This window comes from Phacochoerus africanus, chromosome X (genome assembly GCF_016906955.1).
Source record: "Phacochoerus africanus isolate WHEZ1 chromosome X, ROS_Pafr_v1, whole genome shotgun sequence".
NCBI classification, from domain to species: Eukaryota; Metazoa; Chordata; class Mammalia; order Artiodactyla; family Suidae; genus Phacochoerus; species Phacochoerus africanus.
This window is the reverse complement of record NC_062560.1, coordinates 49,922,068-49,945,283: the sequence shown is the minus strand read 5'-3', so window position 1 is coordinate 49,945,283 and position 23,216 is coordinate 49,922,068. Positions and strand designations below refer to the sequence as shown.

The following is a 23,216-nucleotide window of genomic DNA, read 5'->3' as shown; positions in this document are numbered from 1 at the left end:
CTCACTTGCCGTCCATCCCCGAGCTCAGTCTCTGGAGGAGCATCATGTCCCCAGGAGCCTGGGTCTTCTCCTACAGGGGCCATGTGGTGCGTGTTGTGGAGAGAGACAGACACACGGACAGGGCCAAATCTCCTCCCATGCCCTTTACTGCTGTGGGAAATTGCAGTCGAGCAAGGTTCCCTTCTGGGATAGAATTTCATGTGCTTTCTTCCCCCTCTGCCTTCTGACTTTCAGAATCACATGTGTGAATAAGCCTTTTAGCGCCTCGTGAAATCACAGATGAATTTCTGGTCCCGGATGTTTGCTGAGCTGGCCACAAGTTCAACTCCTCTGGAATTTCAGTCCAAGACAAATGTCCATTTAGACATGCCTCTGTGCCTCCTTTTTTCCAGAAAATGGAAACTAGGGAATTCTGCTCCCCGCCCCTCTTTCCTGCTACATCTGTCAGGAAGCCAGGGGCAAACTGAGCCCCTATACTCTCTGAGGCGCCTGCTTACATACATTCCCTTGGCTTCCTTCCTTTCAGAGGTCTTTGTTCTGTTTTATCCCCACAGGATTGGCTCTACCCTCTGATTTAACCTTTAAGGAGCAAGGGGGGAGGGAGCTGCCATTTATAGCTTAGGGTTGAAGAGTGCAGGCTCCAAGGACTCAGATGCTGCCTGTGGGTCCAGGTCCCTACTGCTGCCTGGGGGCCCCTGGACAAGTTATTCACACTCGCCAAGCCTCAGTGTCCTCATCTCTAGCACAGGGATGATAATAGCTCCTGTATCACAGACAATGTGTGTGGGGGTTCAGTGAGATCCTTGAGATAAGGCATTTGGAACCATGCTTGGATTTTAGTGAGTGCTCAATAATGCTAATAATTGCAGTTATCGTCACGTCTTCATTACTCTGTACAGAGATTTTCAGGGAGGAATTTTCTCCAATTCTCCCAGTGGTCCTGGGCCATAGATTGCACGTCCCCATTGTACAGATGGGAAAAGTGAAGCAGAGCAAGTGAGGGATTTGCCTGCTGACCCACCTTGGGAGAAGGTCAAAGCTGGGATTTGAACCCAGGTCTGTGTCTGTCTCTCTCCTCGCCGTATTCCACACTGTCTCTTTGGAACAGCAGGGTCAAATTAGGCTAAACAGTTTGGTGAGGGTGGCACATGACATGGGTGATTTCCCTGGGCCGGTCCACTCCTCTCTCAGAGGAGGCATGTGGCCCAGATCAGTGGTTCTCCAATCTGACTGCACATTGAGTTCACCTACAAATGGGTTAAAAACACAGATTCCTGGGTCCCTCCTCAAGCTGCAGAAGCAAATTCCAGGAGGGTGGGGTCCTAGATTCTGTATTCTGACAGCTCACATAGTGATTCTGCTGTAGCCAGTGAGGACCGCCAACACATCAAGATGAGGTTTGAAGCAAGGCTGGCGGCCAGGACATCTCTCTGGACTGCAGGGCCTGAGGTGCTATCCTCTGGGGGCAGCCTACCTTTTACACTGTCCTCCCATTGCTCTTCCACTCTCTGTGGTGATTCCAGAGGAAAGCTAGTGTGGCCCCTGAATCTCTTAGCAAAACATATAGGTAAAGTTTACTGATCAACTAATTCAGTCATTCCTTCATTGACACATATTTACTAATTAATCACATATTTACTCACATTACATTCACCCACTTTCATTTACTGACACATTCACTCATTTTCCTTTCTATTACCACTTTGTCCATCCTAATGCCATCAAAAAACAGATGGAGTATCAAACTAGAAATCAATCACAGGAAAAGAAATGAAAAAAAAAAACTAACCACATGGAGACTAAACAACGTGCTACAAAAAAACCTATGGGTCAATGAGGAAATCAAAAAGGAAATTAAAAAAACCTTGAGACAAATGATAATGAAGACACAACCATTCAAAATCCATGGGAGACCGCAAAAGCAGTTCTTAAGGGAAATTTGTAGGGATATAGGCCTTCTTCAAAAAAGAAGAAAAATCTCAAATCGACAACTTAACCCACCACCTAAATGAAGTAGAAAAAGAACAAACAATACATAAAGTTAGCAGAAGGAAGGAAATCATAAAGATTAGAGAGGAAATCAATAAAATAGAGATTCAAAAAACAATAGAAAAAATCAATAAAACCAAGAGCTCGTTCTTTGAAAAGTTAAACAAAATTGACAAACCACTGGCCAGACTCACCATGAAGAGGAGAGAAAAAAAGACAAATAAACAAAATAAGAAATGAAAAAGGAGAAATGACAATGAATACTGCAAAAATACAAAAAAAAAAAATCCGTAAGAGAATACCATGACCAATTGTATGCCAACAAATTTGACAACTTAGAAGAAATGGACAGAAATGGACAACTTTCTAGAGACTTATAGCCTGCCAAAACTGAATCAAGAAGAAATAAATCAACTGAAGAGACTGATCACTAGAAATGAAATTGAATATGTCATAAAAGCATTCCCTACATACAAAAGTCCAGAGCCAGATGGCTTCACAGGCAAATTCTACCAAACATACAAACAGGAACCTATACCCATCCTTCTTATACTTTTCCTAAAGTTTGAAGAAGAAGGAACACTCCCAAAGACATTCTATGAAGCCACCATCACCCTAATTCCAAAACCAGACAAAGACACTACCAAAAAAGAAAATTATAGGCCAATATCTTTGATGAATATAGGCACAAAATTCTCAACAAAATTTTAGCCAACCGAATCCAACAACATATCAAAAAGATCATACACCATGACCAGGTGGGATTCATCCCAAGGTCACAAGGATGGTTCAACATCACAAATCAATCAACATCATACACCATATTAGCAAAAGAAAAGTCAAAAACCATATTATCATCTCAATAGATGCAGGAAAAGCATTTGAGAAAGTTCAACATCCTTTCATGATAAAAACTCTTACCAAAGTGGGTATAGAAGGAACATACCTTAACATAATAAAAGCCGTTTAATAACAAACCCACAGCAGATGTAATACTCAATGGAGAAAAGCTGAAAGCCTTCCCCTTAAAACCTGGAACAAGACATGATGCCCACTCTCACCACTTTTATTCAACATAGTATTAGAAGTCCTAGCCACAGCAATCAGATGAACAAAAGAAATAAAATTTATCCAAATTGGAAGAGAAGAGGTAAAATTGTCACTGTATGCAGATGACATGATACTATATGCAGAAAACCCTAAGGACTCCACACAAAAACTACTAGAACTGGTCAATAAATTCAACAATCTAGCAGGATATAAAATTAACATTCAGGAGTTCCTGTCCTGGTGCAGCAGAAACAAATCCCAATGGGAATTATGAGGTTGTGGATTCAATCCCTGGCCTCTCACAGTGGGTTTAGGATCTAGCATTGCCATGAGCTTTGATATAGGTCGCAGACTTGGCTCTGATCCTATGTTGCGGTTTCTGTGGCTGTGGCATAGGCTAGCAGGTACAGCTCTGATTAGACCCCTAGCCTGGGAACCTCCATATACTGCGGGTGTGGCCCTAAAAGGACAAAAAAGACCAAAAAAAAAAAGGAAAAAAAAAAGATTAACATTCAGAAATAACTCGCATTTCTGTATACTAACAATGAAATATTAGAAAAGGAATAAAAAATACAATACCTTTTAAAATTTCACCCCAAAAAATCAAATACCTGGGAATAAACCTGACCAAGGTGGTGAAAAATATATGCTGAGAACTATAAAACATTAATCAAGGAAATTAAAGAGGACACAAAGAAATGGAAAGATATTCCACGCTCCTGGGTTGGAAAAATTATTATCATATAAATGGCCATACCACCCAAAGCAACCTACAGATTCATTGCAATCCCTATCAAATTACCCATGACATTTTTCACAGAACTAGAACAAACAATCCAAAAATTTATATGGAACCACAAAAACCCAGAATTGCCAAAGCAATTATGAGGAACAAAAAACAATCAGGAGGCATAACAACAGAAATAAAAGCAAAAATAAACCAATGGGACCTAATCAAACTGGCAAGCTTTTGCACAGCAAAGGAAACCATAAAAAAAAGACAGCTTACAGAATGGGATAAGATAGTTTCAAAAGATGCAACTGACAAGGCCTTAATCTATAAAATATACAGACAACTTATACACCTCAACAGCAAAAAAGCCAACTACCCAATGGAAAAATGAGCAAAAGACATGAATAGACATTTCTCCAAAGAAGATATACAGATGGCCAACAGGAACATGAAAAAATCTCAACATCACTGATTATTAGAGGAATGGAAATCAAAACTATTATGAGGTACCACCTCACACCTGCCAGAATGTCCATCATTAATAAGTCCACAAATAACAAATGCTGGAGAGTGTGTGGAGAAAAGGGAACCCTCCTACACTGTTGATGGGAATGTAGATTGGTACAACCACCAGGGAAAACAGTATGGAGGTACCTCAGAAAAGTAAATATAGAAAAACAATATGACCCAGCAATCCAACTCTTGGACATATATCCGTAAAAAACTTTCTTGAAAAAGACACATGCCCCTGTATGTTCATTGCAGCCCTATTCACAATAGCCAAGACATGGAAATAACCTAAATGTCCACCGACAGATGAATGGATTAAGATGTTGTTTGTATACATATACACAATGGAATACTACCCAGCTACAAAAAGAACAAAATAATGCCATTTGAAGCAACATGATGCAACTAGGGACTCTCATACTAAGTGAAGTAAGTCAGAAAGAGAAAGACAATTACCACATGATATCACTTATATCTGGAATCTAATATACAGCATAAATGAACCTTTCTACAGAAAAGAAACTCATAGACTTGGAGAACAGACTTGTGGTTGCCAAGGGGGAGGGAGAGGGAGTGAGATGGACTGGGAATCTGGGGTTAATAGATGCAAACTATTGCCTTTGTAATGGATAAGCATTGAGATCCTGCTGTGTGCACTTTGAAGTATATCCAGTCACTTATGATGGAGCATGTTGGAGTATTATGTGAGAAAATGAGTGTATATATATTTATGTGTGACTGGGACACTTTGCTCTAGAGTAGAGATTGACAGAACATGGTAAACCAGCTCTAATAGAAAAAATAAAAATCATTTAAAAAAATGGCACACTCAGTGGGTAAACTGAAGATGAATTCATGAAGACAGGATTTCCCACCACGGCTCAGTTGTAACAAACCCAACTAGTATCCATGAGGAGTCGCGTTCAATCCCTGGCCCTGCTCAGTGGGTTAAAGACTTGGCATGCTGTGGTGTAGATCACAGACACAGCTCGGATCTCATGTTTCTGTGGCTGCAGTGTAGGCTGGCGGCTTCAGCTCTTATTAAACCCCTATCCTGGAATTTCCATATGCCCCAGGTGCAGCCCTAAAAAGGAAAAAATTAAACATTAAAATAAAAATAATTAGTGAGGACATCAGTGTCCTTAGCCGAAAAGCAGGATGATCATGGGTGGAGAGTGGGTCTAGGGGAGTTACTGGGGAATAACCAAAAGAGCACCCTTGCCACTGTCAGCCCCTGAGTGATCCTTCCTCCCACTTGGGCTGGCCCAGCCACTTGTCCTGCATCAAGATCTTCGACGTGGGCACACGCTACATGGTGAACCACATGCAGGACCACATCCAGAGCCGCACAGTCTACTATCTCATGAACATCCATGTCACACCCCGCTCCATCTACCTATGCCGGCACGGTGAGAGTGAACTCAATCTCAGAGGCTGCATCAGAGGTGACTCTGGCCTCTCACCTCGGGGCAAGCAGGTAGGGAGGGCCCAGTGACCCTGAAGCATTGGCTGAGCTGGGCCAGATTGGCTGCGGGTGGATGGGGTGGCCACTGCCTGGGTTCTGAGGATGGAGGGACTCAGTAACAGGGTAAAAGCAGGTTCTAGGCACTCCTGCTCTTCCACTTCATCAGCCACTCACTCTTGACCCATTCTTGATGGGCTCCCATGTGCTGACAGTATCTGCAAATCTGATGGCTTGGTCCTGGCACTCCAGGCCTTCCCAGATCTGGCTGCTCCTCCAGCCCCATTACAGGGAGCCTGACTGGTCCCCTCATCTTTCTCATGGCTCTGTGCTTTTGCTTGTGCAGTTTCCCCCACCAGGGCTGCCCTCCTCTGTCCCCTCTGTCAGCTGGTGACCATGACTTGCACAGACAGCTGTCCTAAAACACCCCACCCTCAAGTCTATCCTCTCTTCCCTTCCTCGGGCCTGATGCTTCACTCTCAAACCCATATTTCAGGTCATCACAGGATCAGCACTTGTTCCCCACTGGTCACCATGGCTTTCCTGCCCTCCCTCCCCTACCCCTTCCAGGACTTATCTGCTGCTCCATGGTCTAGTCCAGGAAGCCCTCCCCTGTCCTCTCCTGCCCTCCCAGGCTGGCCACGATGCCCTGAACTCCATCTCTCCCAGTTCTGGCCCACCTCTGATCCTCATGTCATGAGTCTCTTCTTTCTAGCTAAGTATAGTGACCTGCACATTATGGGTGCTGGCTAAATAAAGTGACACATTTTCCTGTGTTTGGCCCCTTGTCTGGGCTTGTTAGTACAGGTATTGTTCTTGCCGGGAGGATGGCTTGGGCGGGACATGTGAGGAATGAGGTGCAAAAGAGAAGGCGCACCCTCTTCTGCTAGATACTTCTGCACATTCACAGCACTATCTGCTTCCACATGTGTGGCCTCATTTAATCTTCACAACAGCCTGTGGGGTGAGCATTACTGTCACCGATTTATGGATGAGAAAGCTGAGCCCAGGCAGAAACAGAGAGAGGCCCCAGGTCGCACAGCCAGAAAAGGATAGAGTCAGAACTGAAAACCAGGCCTTCATGCTTGCCCATCAGCCTCCCCCACTGCCGAGATGTCAGTATCCCAGGCCAGGCATCACACCAGAAGGCCTGGTCCTCCTGGATCCATTTATGCCACCTTCAGACTGGCAGCATCCCCTTGAGGTGGACCCTGACCTCTGACTCTCACGTCTCTTGCTCCTCAGAGCAGAATCAGAGGCTGCTGGAGGCCTCATGGCACCACCTACAGCCAGGAGTGTCTTGGTTAGGGCTGGCCATGGCTTTGCCCACACAGCTCAGTGCCCGGTTTGGACATATAACCATCTCCGCACAGCATACCTCCTGTGCACAAGTGTGCACATGTACATGCACATGCTTGGCATCAACTTTATGCTCATGGCCACAGTGCACCATGCATGGTTTACAAAGCACTTTCCCATCAACCGTTACCCACAATCAATCACAGTAGCTCTCACCTACTGTGTGTCATGGTGTACTCTGTGTGTTCCTTGTCTACTATCTAATGTGACACTCACAGAGACCAGGCTGGGTGAGCTAATGCTGTTTGCATGTTACAGAGAGTAGATATAAGGCCAAAGAAGGCAGTTTAAGCCCTGTCACCTGTCTCCTAGTCAAGGGCTCCTTCCACTAGAGCACACTGATTGCTAACCTATAATCCATAATTAGACTACATATACACAGTGCTTATATATATACTTAAATATATGTTTATATCTATACTTTTGTACGGATATTCCTCACACATCATCTGTGATTAATAATATGCCTATATGCAGAAGAAGAGCAAATTACTTGCTTATCTGGGCTCCCATAGCCCTTCATGTTTCCTTTTGTTGCTGTCATGGTTTCCCTCAAGACTGTCTTGAGAATGGGTCACCCCAGTAACTAACACAGGGCCATGAACACTGTAGTCACCAATTGATGCTTCTTGAATGAACAAGTAAATGTCTGAGTGAGTTGAGTGAGCATTTGTGACAGATTAGATGCTGTATGGGGCCTGTGACAAGCCCTACGTGGAGAATTAAAACATAAATCTTCAGAATTTTTGGAGCATAAGCCATGCTCACTGTCAAATAATTACCCTCCTTTTGAGAAACAGCTCCTGGATCCTGATGACTAATTTAACAAAGTTCAGTTACTGGCCCTGATAGAGTTTGAGTGCCTGATCATGGGACCCCAAATGACCATGTAAACTGAGCTGCCAATTCTGGACTTGGTGCCGTCTGATCCACCAAGCCATAGGTTGGGCAGCCAATAATGGCACTTCACTACCAAAGGGCCATGGTAGAAACAAAGCACCAGCAAGTTATAGGAGGTACACACCCCCATAGCCCTTACTCCTACCACATTGCTTTCCTCCACTCAGCTCTCACCTAGGTCTTTGTGGGAATAATCAATAATCAACTTACTGAAGAAGAAAAAAGCCCAGGAGCCTGGTTTTCAGATGATACGTCATGATAAGTAGGAACTAACTGAAAGTTAACAGCCTCACTAAGATGTTACCCTAATGGGAAGTAATGAAGGGAAATCCTTCTATGAGGCAAAAGTGTGGTTAATCTCTTAATTCAGAAAGTGACCTGGCCGGTGCACTGATCAATGCGGATTAACAGTCTGGTCAGATGGTCAGTCACTGATAAGGAACTAGATTGGAAAACTGATAGCAATAACAACAATGCAGCAAAATACTTAGCACTTATCATGAGCAAGGTACAGTCTAATTGCTTTGCCTACATATATATGAGGAGTATGTGAATGGATCTCTTGGAATGGGCTGTGAGAATATTTGTGTCTCAGGTTAATGCTTACTAAAAGGAGCATGATGACCTAGCTGGAAATTTGTCAACCTTTCTCCAGACATCCTAGAGCTTGTTTGATGAGCCAGTGAACAAGACTGCCATAACAGAAGGGGTGGATGTTATGCAGGGGTTCAGTATGGATTGCCTTCATGGAGATTGACTTGGCTACCAACACTGTCAAATGCCTAGTTTCTCAACAGCAGAAACCCCAATATGTCACCATTTCCTGGAGAGACCAAGTCTTTGGGTGACAGAGGGATTACACTGGACCCCTTCTATCAGGAAGTGGGCATCAGTTTATCCTCATGGAAATAATCACATTCTGGAGTGGATTTGCCTTCCCTTGTGCTTTTACCGGCACCATCATCCTTTATTTTCCAATTACTTTGTACACTTTGCACATCATTTAGATATCATATATAATATTTTTTTTTGGTCAAGAAACATATTTCACAGGGAAAGGTGTAAGAAAATTGCCTAACAATGATTAGCTTCTCTGTTCTTATCACATACACAATTACCTATAAGCAACTGCCCTCACAAAATGGTGGGATGGCCTATGGAAGATTTAGTTATGGTGACAGGAAATAACACTTTGTGAGGTCTGAAGTCTACCCTACAGAATTCAATATATTCTGGAGGAGTTCCTGTCGTGGTGCAGTGGTTAGCCAATCCGACTAGGAACCATGAGGTTGCGGGTTCAATCCCTGGCCTTGCTCAGTGGGTTAAGGATCCAGCGTTGCCATGAGCTGTGGTGTAGGTCACAGATGCAGCTTGGATCTGGTGTAGCTTTGGCTCTGGCATAGGCCGGTGGCTACAGCTCCGATTAGACCCCTAGCCTGGGAACCTCCATATCCACGGGTGCAGTCCTCAAAAGACAAAAGACCAAAAAAGAAGAAGAAAAAAAATATATATATATATGTATATTCTGGGAATTAATAATCAATATATGACATTCCTTCTCCCATAAACAGAATACACAGTATAGAAAACAAAGGATAGAAATGGGAGCGACACCTCTCACTTTACTTAAACTCTCGCAAAAATTTGACCCACAGAAAGTTGAAACTTCTACCTGGTCATTTGGAGCTCCTCATGACATTGAACCAATAAGCAAAAAGGGGGATGTTTATTATGTGGTTGGGATGAGTGATCTCAACTATCAGGGAGAAATAAGGAGTCTGCTACAAAATTGGGTAGGGAAGAGCATGTCTGTATCCCAGGGGTTCCAACTGGGTGACCCTAGCACTGCCATGCCCAGTGGCAAATGTTCAATGAAGACCACAGCAAGCCAATACAGGTAGGACGTCCAGGAGCTCAGATTCCACCCAATCACTGTGGAGGCAACTCCTAGAGTCTCTTAGGAGTGGAATGCACAACTTACTTCTACAAGGCACGTTCAAGATTGCTGGACCCATTGGAGCAGGGCTTAATCTTCCTTCTGTATTTGAGTATATGAGTCCCAGGAAATCCTCTCAGTATCTTCACCCACGTGATATCCAGTAATAAAGATTATCCAAGGAGTATAGTAGCAATACACATGCAGGACCACTAAGGACTCACGCTACCAAGCAGATGACCATCAACAGCTAAGGTGCTTGTTAAAAGCAAGGGGCCCACATGCATTCAAAAGAGAGAATGGAAAGTCAAAAACCCCAGCTATGGCCTCTGCACTAGTTTCAGTAACAATGACTGTATCCATGCTTCTTATTTCCTTCCTTGCTGTGTGTATGCATATATGTGTGTGTGTTTATTTCCATCTTCTTTCTTCATCTTCACCCCATTGTAGAATAGTGTGTGAATGGTGTTTCAATGTACAATCTAGTCCATAGTTTGTAGCATATCTAGAAGGGGTCACGAGGCAGGTGGAAGAGGAAAGGATATAACACCAAAATTCTTGGAGCCAGAGCTGTAGATAGTAGATGGTAAGATTTGGTGAAATCTTTTAGAGATGGGATAAACAGCTATTACATATGCATTACTAGCATTATGCTGGACCAAGTCATTTTTGAAAGTGTTAATTTAGAGAAAATTGTGTTTTCCATTTTTTTTTTCGCTAATGGTTGATCACTAGTATATATATATTTTCTTTTCCTTCCTCCCTCTCTCGATATTTCTTCTCCACCACCTCCCCCGCAAGCACCTACCCAACATTCATTCTACCTTGTTTTATTCAGTCCAGATGAAATGTTACTGTAGGGCTTGTATTCTCAACACAGGGCTACAGGGTGGATACCTTTACCCTTTATCCTTGGTGGATAATCACTCCCAAGGGAGTAAAAATTGGTCCTTGTGGGGGACAAAAATCACAAAAAAATTTCATAAAAATTAAAAAGTTTGCGGCCCTCTAAAGCTGAAGACAAATCTTACTCTTTAGCATTAATTTCTGTTACTGGGTTTTCCTGGGTTTCACATGAGGAACAATGAGAAAGATACACAAAATGTATGCAAGATCGACACTACAAAACCATGGCAAATAGATGACTGTGACTGGAAGACATTCAATCCATTGCTCATTCTTGTAGTCATATTGTGAGAAGTGGCCTGTGTGTGCCTACTGGCTGCCACTGAGTGCCTTTATGTTTGATCCTCAGTGCCTTTGTGTGATATTTGGGCTTTGAGAATTCAATTAAAAATGGCTTTTATTTAATTCTACAAAAGTTACTGAATTGATCATTAATTATGCAAAGAAATGAAAAGAAAAATGATGATATCCAGCAGCTAGTCAAGTTATTTTCTCATATCAAGCAACATGTAAAAGTTAATTACATTAAAAATAAGCTTTAAGAGATTAAAAATCCATTTGCTTTACTCTTGTTGAAAAGATTTGAATATTTAAAAATTTTGATTACACTATTATCATCACAGTTATATAAATTACTAATTTACATATGTAATTTGATACCTTACAATGTAAATTACATTTAAAGTTGCTCAGCAAATAAAGTTAAATATTAATAGCTTTTAAATTTTTAAACTTTTAACTTAAAACATTTTATTTAGTCATTATAAAACTTTTACTGAATAAAAATCTTTTTAATATATAAAGTACAAATATACAGTTATTAAATAGATATACAGTGTATCAGTAGTAATCAAATGTCATGGTCAAGGGGCAATTAGGACAAAAATGTCTAAAGAGGATTCCTGTGCTGATAAGAAAAAATAGGTGGAGGAACTGCTCTAGCGGCTCTTCGCACTCCTAGTCAAATGGAAGATACATGACACATTCTAGAATTACTTTGAATTTAATTAATGATATAATAAAAATTGTAGGATTTCATTCATTACAGTGGTGGCCTCCAAGCTGATAAAAGTGAAGAAAACATGAACTAGAATCTGTTCTCACTTCCCCTGGCACTCTCTTCTTGGCTCTGGCCACTCTCCACTTGCCTGGAACTAGACTTGATCTCTTCCTCCTTGCCCCACATGCCTTCACTTCTTATACCTGAGAAGTAAGGAAAAACACATCCCTTGTCCTGTCAAAGTCTAAGCCTTATAGGAAAAAAGAGGTGGTCTGTGGAGAGAAGGTAAGTAAAGAGCAGAGTTCTTCATGACTGTGGTTCACCTTTATCTCTATCAAGCACTTTGAACTCAATTTTTAATAGAATCAAAGTCCCCAAGTTCCTTGCCGCCCTTCTCCATCGCCATTCCACCCATTCCATTTTCAGATGGACATCATCTGGGAGTCTGAGGGAGCCCTGGACATGGTACCCATCCACTAGAAACTTTCCTAGGCCTAAACTGCCTCTGACCTTGTCTACCTCTCCCAGGTACTATCCAGCTCCTGAGGAGAATCAAGTGGTTCCAGTGAAGAACACCTCAACAGCCAAAGTAGGTCTCGATTCATGGCCACAAGCAAGTAACTGCCTTGCTCTGGTGCAGCTTTCTTAAAAGATTCTATTCCGGAGTTCCCGTTGTGGTGCAGTGGTTAACGAATCCGACTAGGAACCATGAGGTTGCAGGTTTGATCCCTGCTCTTGCTCAGTGGGTTGAGGACCCGGCATTGCCGTGAGCTATGGTGAAGGTTGCAGACGTGGCTCGGATCCTGCGTTGCTATGGCTCTGGTGTAGGCTGGTCGCTACCGCTCCGATTTGACCCCTAGCCTGGGAACCTCCATATGCTGCGGGAGCGGCCCTAGAAAAGGCAAAAAGACAAAAAAAAAAAAAGATTCTATTCCCTCTAAGCAATAAACTTTGTTCCTTTATTGCTTATAGTCAACAGGAGGGGATAGGCACTTATCAGTACTGAACTGTCTGTGAGACTCTGTCCCAGCTCAGGAGTCTGGTACTGTGAGGATTAGACTGCCTTCCTGGAAAGGTCCAGGGAAATACTCCCCAAAACGGGGCAGAGGCAGATATCTAATTGCCTGAGGTAGTGGGCAGTGGAACTGGGATGACACTTCCAACTATAGGAAGGGACTTTGGCACTTGGCTCTTAGTGCTCCTCTCTACCCCAACTTTTGCTCCTGGGTAATTTCACTGTCCACATGGATAACCCCATCTTCCCAGGTCATTGACCCCTCATGTCCAGGAACTGTCATCTTCTCTGACCTTTAACCACCTACTCTTTGGAACTTACCATCACCCAGAGTTCTATTATCTTCATATTATCATCCTGCCATCTGACTAGTCCCCCACTTCATCCTTTTAGTTCTCGATTCCCCTTACCTAACACCTAGAATACTGCCAGACACATAGCAGGCACTTAAGTATATTCACTTAACATTCTGTCTTGTTCATAGACTTCACCGAGACTCCTGTCCACAAACCCTGCACTGTCTCCCAGTCAGTCAATCTCATCTTCCTCACCACACCTGCCTGGGTTCCATGGTCCATCTTTTCCACCATTCTGTGAAACTTCAATGTGTCAGACACTGTGGACACAATAATGAAGATATGGACTCATACACTCACTGCCCTTGGTCTTGTGCCCTTATTCCACAACCAACAAACACAACCAAGACCTTGGAATAAACTAACATTCCTCCTGATTCCTATAATATTACTGAGTACTTTGCCGTGGGGAAGAGGTCTCCCCAAATCACGGGCTCTGTCCTCTACTCAGGCCTTCCCACTGCCTGACATCCTTCTACAGTCCCCTACCAAGTTCTTTCTGTGCAGTCCCTTCCCACAGGCCCTCCCCTCACACCTCCTTAGGGACTGGGCTGCTGGTCTTCAACATCTCTATTGGCTCCTGCAAGCTTAAGTCTCTCTTTCCTTTCCCAAGAAAATCCCTGCTTGTTCCTGTTATCTCCTTTTATCTCCTTCTTGTCTCACTTAAATCTCTCAAAGGAGAGTCTATACTTGATGTCCAGACTCCTCTATTTTCCTACTCCAGATTTGCCCACATCAGGGCTCTTCTTCAATGTGTGCCCTCTGTGCCCACAAGCCCCATGACTCCCCATACCACCTCAATCTTGCCTGCTCTATAGCCTAGAGATGGGGCCCAACCCATCCTAGAGAGGCATGCTAATCTTGCTCCACTGAATCCAACAATGTCACCTCAAATTAAGCAGAGACTGAGGTAAAAATGTTCCCAATTCTTTTTTAAAGGTGATACCAAAATGTGACAGCCCACCAAAAAAAGCAATAAACTCAGAAATGGCAAATAGATTTAATGTAGAGTGTCAACTTCAATTGATTGATAGTGGCTGCCTAGAGTGCTGTGTTGAGTAGGTTTCTGAGGATGCGCCCTGGCTCGAAGAGAAAGACTGCTGGGATTAGGAATATCTGAAAATACAAGTAAAAGAAAATCAAAAAGTCAATTAATATCCACCAAAAAAGAAGGAATAAAATGCCAAAAGTAGGTGTTTTCTCACATTCTCCATGTGGTCCTTCAACCTGGGCCTTCCTATAACCACCCAGCTCCTCATTCCATCCCCATGAGCCCCAGGTGCCCCCAAGTCTAAGTAGGTACCTGAAATCTCACTTGTAGGAGAAACCACAGGCACCAGAGCTGCCACTAGTGCTGGCACCAGCTCCACCAAGACCCGCGAAGAGCCCAAATGTGAGAGTAGCTGTCAGGCTGTTGCTGGCACTGAAGCTGCCACTGGCACTGGCACTAGCGCTGGCACCACCATTCTCCTGGGCTTTGGCTTTAGCTTCAGCTCCCGCTTGGATCCGGGCTTTGGCCCAGGGTCCAATATCAGCTTCGTCCCAGTTGCAGGGCCCAGCAGCATTCTCAGAGCCAAGCCCAATGCCCATTCGAGCTCTGATCTCAGCCCTTGCTTTGGCTTCAGCTGCAGCCTCAGCCGCAGCCTTCATATCTGCTTCCATTGCCTCTCGGTACTGAGCTGCCCATTCCTTGGGATCCTTCTTTTGTACCTGAAACAGAAAAAAACAGCCATCCATAGGATCAGAATCCAAATATTAAGCACCTGTTGTATGCCAGGCACCATACAACATGCTTGCTATATACATATTGTAACTATACAATAAGTATCACTCGCAATTATGCACCTAATTCTCCATCCTCGCTTTGACACTTAATATCTCTATGACCTTGGACATGACACCTAACAACCTCTCTGAGCCTGAGTTTTCTCATCTACAGTAAGGCAATGACATGTCAGTTGTAAGGATTAAATGATTCAGATAACTTTGTACATTAACATAGGCTTCAGAATGTTCAGGCATGAACTGCAGGCTGCTCTGCACACAGCCTGCCTCAAACAGTGGCACCCCATGCTCTTGGTACACCAAGCTTGGGCATCTCTCCAATTACCTTGCAGGCAAACTTGAGGACTTTCATCTTGCTGGTCTCATAGTAAGAACGCAGGCCCCAGAAGAACTCATACTCAGGAGGATTGCTATTAGGGACTCTGGCATAGTCCAGGTACCTTGAAAAGAGGTTCAATGCCTTTATGTCTATTAAGACCATTCATGGCCCACCCGTGCATGGTTTGGACAGGCTTTAGGTGGCAAACTCCCCCACTAAATACTGTAGCTTTTCTTCCAATATTGACCCCTGTCTCACTGGTCCTGCCCGGCAGCCCTGTAGAGGTACAGGGGGGGACATGTAGGCTATTTGTTCATAGGAAGGCCGAGTTTTGTGCCCCTTGTCACAATAACCCAGATCCCTGTTGGGTGTGTTGTAAACAGAGGAGCCATTTTTTCAATGTCCCCTGCTCTGAGCATACCCCACCAAAGGGGCTCATCCATGGCCTGGCTGGGCCCTAGCACAGAGCACCATAGAGAATGACTGTAAGGGAAGAAACAGTCAACCAAGGGCAGTACATTCCAGGCACGCTCCAGACCATTTGTGTGTGTGTGTGTGTGTGTGTGCACGCGTGCATGTGCAGTGGGGGCAGGGGTGCACATGCATGCGGGCCTGTGTGAGGGAGCACAGGACCTCCAAACACGAAAGATGGGATGGGCCTGGGCTAGAAAGTCATCAGGACTGGGCTCTAGGCCCAAATGCACTCTGTACAAGCTAGGGCCATGCTTAGAACTGTTACAAAGGATGGGATGATAGCAACTATTCCACAGGGTAGTTATAAAATGAGTAAGTGTACAAGTCAAGACTCCAGCACAGTAACTGGCTGCCTAAAGCCACCATTCCATGGCATTTCTTTATGGATCTTAATTTCTATGAAGTCCTCTATCTAGCACAATAAAAAGAACCAAGGTATTGGGGTCAGGATCTATAAATACAACTCCTGTATAACCCAGAGCAAATTATTTCACCTCTCTGAGCCTAGGTTTCCTCACATGTAGAATGCTGGTGATGATAATCCCTCCCTCTGTCATTACCTCAGGAATAAGCTACCACCTGAATATGTACACACATACACATGCACAAGCACACACATACATGACCATACCTTTATTACTCAGTTCTAAAACAGGAAAATGCATGAAACACGGCAACACCAGACAGACACTTACTTCTGCTTCACAAACTCATCAGTAATGAGCTTCTTCACGTCCCCAAAAAGTGAGTGATGTATCCTGACAGTAGAGAAAGAGAAATAAATGAATACATATGTAAATACATACTTACATATATACAATCAGGCTGTGGCACTTCCCATACATGGGAAGAAGCATTTCCCACATGGAAAAGAGACTTCCAAAATAAGACAGAAGCTCCACAGAAGCCCAAGACTTAGTGAGACAGAGAGCAGAGTTCAGAACCATTTCCCCATCCACCCAAGTCAGAACCCTGGACCCTCTACCCAGTCCAGCACCCCCACCCACTCCACCAGACCACCAGACTGATGCAATCCTGGGACCATCCTCAAAGGACAACACGGACAGCAATCGCTGACAGAGCCCAATCATACCCAGGGCGCAGCCCCAACTTGCGTAGCACCTCCCAGATGACAGCTGCCAAGGGGAGGCAAAAGGAAACAGAGATAGAATATGAACATGTGGCATTCCAACCATGACTCCCCATTCAGCTGCCAGCCTAGCCACTCACCCTCACTGGACCGATTTCCATTCATGAAGATGATGCTAAGAAGCACCATGAGGAGACCTAGCTTGGGAGAGTCCTTGGTCCTAGGAAAATAATGAAACAAAGAAAAATTTTATGTCCAACACCCATCTGCAAAAAATAATACACCAGCTCACTAGGCTAGCTTCTCCCATATTCTTCAGATATGGGAGAATTCTGCCCAATCTGTGCTTCAAGCTCTATGTGACCCAGGCAAGGCATTTAAACTCTTGGGCATAGTCTCCTATTTGTAAAATGAAAAAATCACATCCTCCTCTCCTAGAGTTGCTGAGGATAGAAGAATGCCTGTCAACCTGGTACAACCCAGCCAACATGAATCCGCTCTCCCAGACCTCTCAGCCCCAAAAGAATCCTAGGCACAGCCCCACTGATGCTCCTGCCCTTCAAACATCATGATCCACCCATACCAGGAATCCCTCCTTTGAGAACCACTCCACCAAGGCCAACAGGAAGAGATAAGCAATGACAGGTCTGCTTTCCTGGGAAGCTTCTGGAGAAACACAAAACCTGACAATAGGAATGCCCTGCCCTAGGCTTCTACATGCTCTAGTCAATCCCAATCAGGCAGCAGTATTGTGTGCAGGGCTCCAACTACGTGTAAGAGCTGGAACAGGGGTCTTTAGGCTCTGTCTTTCCTGACTCCCTAAGGGGATGTTGGGAGAGTACAGGGATGAGGTAGACCATGGACAAAAGCAGAAGCCTCCCCCCCCCCGAGCTCTATCCCAGCTTACGTTCCCAGTATGCCTGCATCAGTGGGCTCTAAGGTGCTGAGAAGAATGTACAAGTGGTCATTCTTATCAATTTCCTTTAATTGGATCCCAAATACCTGTGGATGGGGAGAACAGTTTCTGAGATCACAAAATTAACCTTCCTGGGCATCCCACAGCTTCCCATGGACTTAAGGGTGTGTGTGTGTGTGTGTGTGTGTGTGTGTGTGTGAAATCAGTGAGCACAGAGCAAACAAATGAACAACTGTCATCAACATCATCACTGTCATTAGTGAGAATCTAGGGAGTCAGAGAATGAAGAATGAAAGGGAGAGGTGAGTATCTGGAGTACATTACAGGAAATGTCCAGCAGTGGACAGAAGCAAGACTAAGATGGGTAACTTGGGTCCTACCTCTGCTTTTACCACTGACTTGCTGTGTGACCTCAAGCTAGTCTATGCCCCTCCCTAGGCCACTTTCTGCTCATCTGCACAGTGATGGGGCCAGATTAGTCTCTGCAGTCCCCCCCCAGAAGGGACATGTACACCTTTTTTTGATTCAAGGCTTCCCCATTACACCCATCCCCCAGGTCTGCCCCTTCACCTTCTCCAAGGAATAGCCTGCTCGTTCAATGATTTCAGGGTACACATCAGTGTATTCTTTGATGATGTCCTTCAGCATGTCTGCAAGGGGAGAGTGTTGCAAGCACCTGGGCTGAAGTGAAGCCAGGTGGCCCCCATACCCAAACTACAGACCCTTTACCAACCCTGCTGTGGGTGGAACAAACAGGTTCTGACCTAATGAATAGAGATGCTACCACTACCAAATTAGAACTTTGGGAGGACAGAAGTGGTACCACAAGAGCAAGAAATGCCCTCAGCACACAGGGAGAGGGCAATGGAGGGCAGAACTGGGGGAGGGGCGGGTAAGTAGGACTCTACCTGAGCGTTTGATGGGAATCTTCGTCTGATCTTTAACCAACAGGTATTTCACCAAATCATTTGCCTGGGAGAAGAAATGATAGAAAGATTAAAATATATTTGCAAAAGACTCGAGAGGATGACAGAAAAGAGGGATGGCAAAGAGTGGAGAGGACAGGGTTCTTACCCTCCCTTGCAAAAGGGCCACATCCCGAGGTGGTGGCACTTCAGGCTCTTGAGATGACTGGAGCTTGGCAGCTCTGCGGCGAGCCTTGCCCCTACGGGCCTTAGGTGACCTCAGAGAGAGCAAAGCCCTCCGGGCCCAGGCAGCCAAGCGAGTCCTTGATGCCCTACGGGCCCAAAAGGCTATGGGGCCCCTTGAAGCCCTGCGGGCCATTGAGGCCATTAGGGCCTTTGAGATCCTTCGGCCACCTGTGGTTCCAGAAGCCTGGCTCTGATCACTGCTGCCATCCTCTTCCCCACTCAGATGCTTCACCTGCATCAATAGAGAGAAAGCACAACATTGCCAGATGAAGCAGATGGTCCTTTTTCATGTTCTCTCTTCCACAAGTCACGTCTAATTCCACCCTTGTGGTAACAGCCTGATTCCCTAGACATTGGCCATGTTGACTGTTGGGTTTGTCTTTCGCTGGTTTCCAAACAGGAGTTCCGTCTTCAGCCCAGGAGCAACCCAAGGTTGAGGCCTGAGGTTTCTTCTTCCTGTGTCCACCACTGGCTCTACTTATACTACCCTGGGCAAGTCACTCCACTTCTCTGAGACTCAGCTTCCTTCTCTGCAAAACTGGATTTCTTTCAGGATTTAATGAGATAACCTGTGTGAATGTGACTAGCTCAAGGCCTGGCACATGCTAGCTACTATGTAAATACAAACTTCATTTCATTCAGGTTGCAGCTGTGTGCATTTCTTCTTGCGTCCCTACAAGTCTGTGAACTTTCTGAAGACAGGATTTACATAACATTCCTCTTAGTGTCCCCCACAGCCTTTATGAGCAGAGGGAACTTTCTCAAGTTTTGCAGAACCATGAGCCAACTGAGAGGAGAGAAGTAGAATGGCAAGGGTCTTACCTTTCGGGCTTTCTTGGCCTTGACCTTGGGCCGAGTATCCTGATTCTCCTGGGCCTGGGCAGCTGTACCCTCAGGCTCAGGTTCATTTGCTGGAGCCTGAGAGGCAGCAGCCTCAGTCTCCAGGGCCTTTGTATTGACCTTTGTATCAGCCACACAGCTGACCTTTTTGGTTTCAGTAGCAGGCACTGTCACAGACTGAGGGTCAGTATTCTGCATCTTGGTGTCAGCTGCTTGACTCTTCTTTTCAGCTGCCAGAACCTGGGTATCAGTCAGCTTAGTGGTAGGTGAAGCCTGCGTGGCAGCTACCTCCTGAGCCTCTGTGGCCTTTGAGACATCTGTGGCCTTTGAGATCCCTGAAGCACCTGAGACCTTCACAGCCTTTGAGACCTCTGGTGCCTTTGAGGCCTTTGGTGTCTCTGAGACCTCCAAGTTCTGAGTCAACAGGGTCTGCATCTTCAAACTGCTATCCTTTTCTGAAACTTCAGCCTGCAAGAGGAAGCAGGGAAGCTCACAGACCTTCTCCCCACCCCCAACTAGGCAAATGGCTCCAAAATTTCAGAGCCTCACTTCTCTGACCTATACTAACTCCTACCTGTAGAGTCCTCTGACCATCTCAGCCTAACAAGGCCCCCGTTTCCTCTAAGAAGAAGAGGGGAGGGCCTACCCTCCCTCCCAGCCTCCCTTACTCCCTCCTTCCTTCCCTCCTCCCTCCCTTTACTTGGGGGAGGGGGGCGGCACCCAAGCAGGGAAGTGGGTGGAGGACAGGATGGGAGGGGAAGTGCCAAGGGATCTGGGGCAGCAACTGGGGCTGGAGGGGAAAAGCAGCTAGGAAAAGGGCAGCAGGAGGGTTTACCTGTAAGCGGGTTGGACCCGTACCACTCTCGCTTGTGTCAGACATGTCTCAAGTTGGCCTGGCAAGAGCTGAGCCTGAAGGAAAGAAGAGGGGTCAAGAGGAGAGCCCACTGAATGCCCTCTCTCCTGCTCAGCCTTGAGCCTTCCCTAGGGTTCCGATCCCAAACCTTCCCCCACCCCCAATGACTCCGTTCTCAAATTCAGTAATCCACAGTTTCTAGGTCTCAATTCTTTGCAGCCGCACCCTCCTCTTCTCCGGGAAGATGTGCCAGCGCGGCAGCTCCGAGGACCCCGCCCCTTTTCCCAGCGCACCCCCACCAGCCGCAAGTCGACAGTGCGCATGCGCATCCGCTGCAAGGCCCATCTCAACCCCGCCCGCTTTCCCAGTACAAGCCCTTTCTTTGAAGTCCACCCAGCACATGCGCATTGGCAGCTGGCTCGTCTGCAAGCTAGCCCTTCTCTACACGCCCCTTTCTAGAGATACACAGTGCGCAAGCGTAAAGATCAAGGACTCAGTCCCACCACCTTTTTCCAACACGCCCCTCTCCAAGCCCTGCAGTACCATTCGGTACCGCCCCCTCCCCAACAAGCCTCCCTCTCAAATTGTCGCAGCGTCTGACGGTCCCAGCCCCTCCGATACTCACATCCACCCCAAGTCCACACTACCGCCTAGTCCCGCCCTTTTTCATAATACGCCCCCCTCCAAACAGGGCAAAGCACATCTTGGTTCCACTCTTTCCTTAATACACCCCCTCCTCAAATTACTGTGGAGCTAGTGATTCCATCCTGGGCCCAGCCTAACGGGGTCCAGTCCCCTCCCTTCCCAACCGGATGGATCCGGTACGATCCGGTCCTTAGAGGAGGATTTCTCCAGATCCCAGAGGGTGGGGCGGACCCCTACCGGGCTCAGATCCAGAGCTGGGCCCCGCTGCTCACCTCGTCCTTTTACAACACCCGAGTGCGTCCACTCTCTCTGAGCCCCTCCGAAACTCAGAGACTGCCCTCCCCCACCTCCAGGCCGGAAGTGGTCCCGCCCCTTTCCGCCTCCCTAGGGGGCCTCCGTCCCAGCCTGTCTGCCCTTCCCCCTCTCCCTGCTCCTCATTCCTTATACCCAACTCCGTATTCACTCTTCCTTAATCCCTGCTCACTTACTTCTCCATCACCTTTCCTATTTCCCCACAGAATTCCCTACCCCCATTCCTTATATCCTCCTTCTTGTTACCACTGCACCGTTCCCCCAGTATTCCTTAACCCTTCTCTACATCCCCTATTTTCTTTGGATTTCCACCTCCCCTCAGTATTTTCCCTTCCCTCTCATATTCTCCATCCGCCCACCTCTCAATAAGCCCGGTTCCCGGCTCTACTCCCCCTCTTCCTCCACTAGTCTCTGCTCCCCAGTCCATACAGCCTGCTACACTCTTGGTTGTCTTCGCTGCCTACATCCCACTCTGGGCAACCTACCCCCTAGCTGCACCGGTGCAGTAAAAATTGCCCACCTGCCTGGCTCTAGGTTTGAAGGGGTTTAGAAACCCCAAACTCAACGCTCCTCACCTTGTCCTCGAGCGAGTCCGGAATTCGTCTGCCCTCTCTCAGTCCCTCTCGAAGTCTCAGCCTCCTAGACTAGAGCTGCAGCCAGCCCAGCCCAGCCCAGCCCCTTTCCGCAGCCCCCTGCCACCCCCCTTCTCCTTCCTCGGGGGTGGGGCAATGGGGCCCCGCTCAGGGCTGTCTGACGCCAAAGCCCATGTTTATGCCACTGTACCAGGCTCGGTCTGAAGCCATTCCAAACCAAAACCACCCCCTCAAAGCGATTCATTCATTGAATGTATTTATTTTTATATCTTTATTTTTGCTTATTACAAAAGTAATGTGGTGGTGTTGTGAAATTTCAAATAATAAAGAAATATGTAGCATACCAATGAAAGGCCACCCTATCTCATGCCCCAGAGATAACCACTATTAATATTTTGATATAAACACCTCCAGATTTGTTTCTTTTCATATACTAATGACTTGAGCTTACTCCCCACAAATGGTACATTATACCTACTGTTCTGAGACCTGGGTGTTTTTTTTCCCCCAGTCATATATTCTAAACAGCTTTCTGTAGCACACATTTTTCTTAACAACTCCATAATCTTTTCTCGTGTAAATGTCCCATAATGTATTTAACCAGTCCAGAGTCCATGGACATTTAAACTATTTCCATTTTTATTTACTATTATATGCAATGCTGACTCCATTTTGACAGAAAACTTGTCAACGTACTCTAAAATGTTACATAGAATAACAGTCCCACCAGCAATATTTCTTGCACGTTTGTGTGTTGCATATATTACAAATGTTTTTCACATTATGCTATACAAAAAGTTTTGATTATGACGTAGTGAAATGTATCAGGTTTTCCTTTAACGTGACTGGATTCTGCTTCATACTTAGAGATGCTTTCTGCACTCCTATTTTGTAATAATCACTATTTTTCCCCAAAGCATTTTAATGGCTTTGATTATATTTAAATATTTGGTCATTCCAAAATTTGTTTTGCACAAGGATTAATTGTTTTCCAAAAATATAGCCTAATCCCTATGCCATGT

At 45.6% G+C, this 23,216-nt stretch overlaps 1 protein-coding gene and 1 non-coding gene across 5 annotated transcripts; both read right to left on the bottom strand.

Moving 5' to 3' along the window:
• Positions 1-14,197: 14,197 nt before the first annotated feature.
• On the bottom strand, positions 14,198-22,273 carry LOC125118399 (melanoma-associated antigen D2). 4 transcript variants are annotated; one of them, XM_047764856.1, is made up of 13 exons: positions 22,177-22,273; positions 20,627-20,700; positions 19,774-20,259; positions 18,875-19,183; positions 18,709-18,772; positions 18,371-18,450; positions 17,792-17,886; positions 17,025-17,104; positions 16,888-16,930; positions 16,490-16,552; positions 15,327-15,441; positions 14,520-14,926; positions 14,198-14,332 (listed from the first exon to the last, which is right to left on the bottom strand). In XM_047764856.1, exons 2-12 carry the CDS (start codon positions 20,669-20,671, stop codon positions 14,528-14,530), a joined length of 1,779 nt encoding a protein of 592 aa, XP_047620812.1. In that variant the 5' UTR covers positions 20,672-20,700; positions 22,177-22,273; the 3' UTR covers positions 14,198-14,332; positions 14,520-14,527. The 4 variants fall into 4 exon arrangements, with proteins under 4 accessions (XP_047620812.1, XP_047620811.1, XP_047620814.1 ...); XM_047764855.1 differs by lacking the exon at positions 22,177-22,273 and adding an exon at positions 21,562-21,660; XM_047764858.1 differs by lacking the exon at positions 22,177-22,273 and adding an exon at positions 21,527-21,644.
• LOC125119017 (small nucleolar RNA SNORA11) lies at positions 15,617-15,744 on the bottom strand. Its single transcript, XR_007132980.1, has one exon. It is a non-coding gene; the product is annotated as a small nucleolar RNA SNORA11 (small nucleolar RNA).
• Positions 22,274-23,216: the final 943 nt, after the last annotated feature.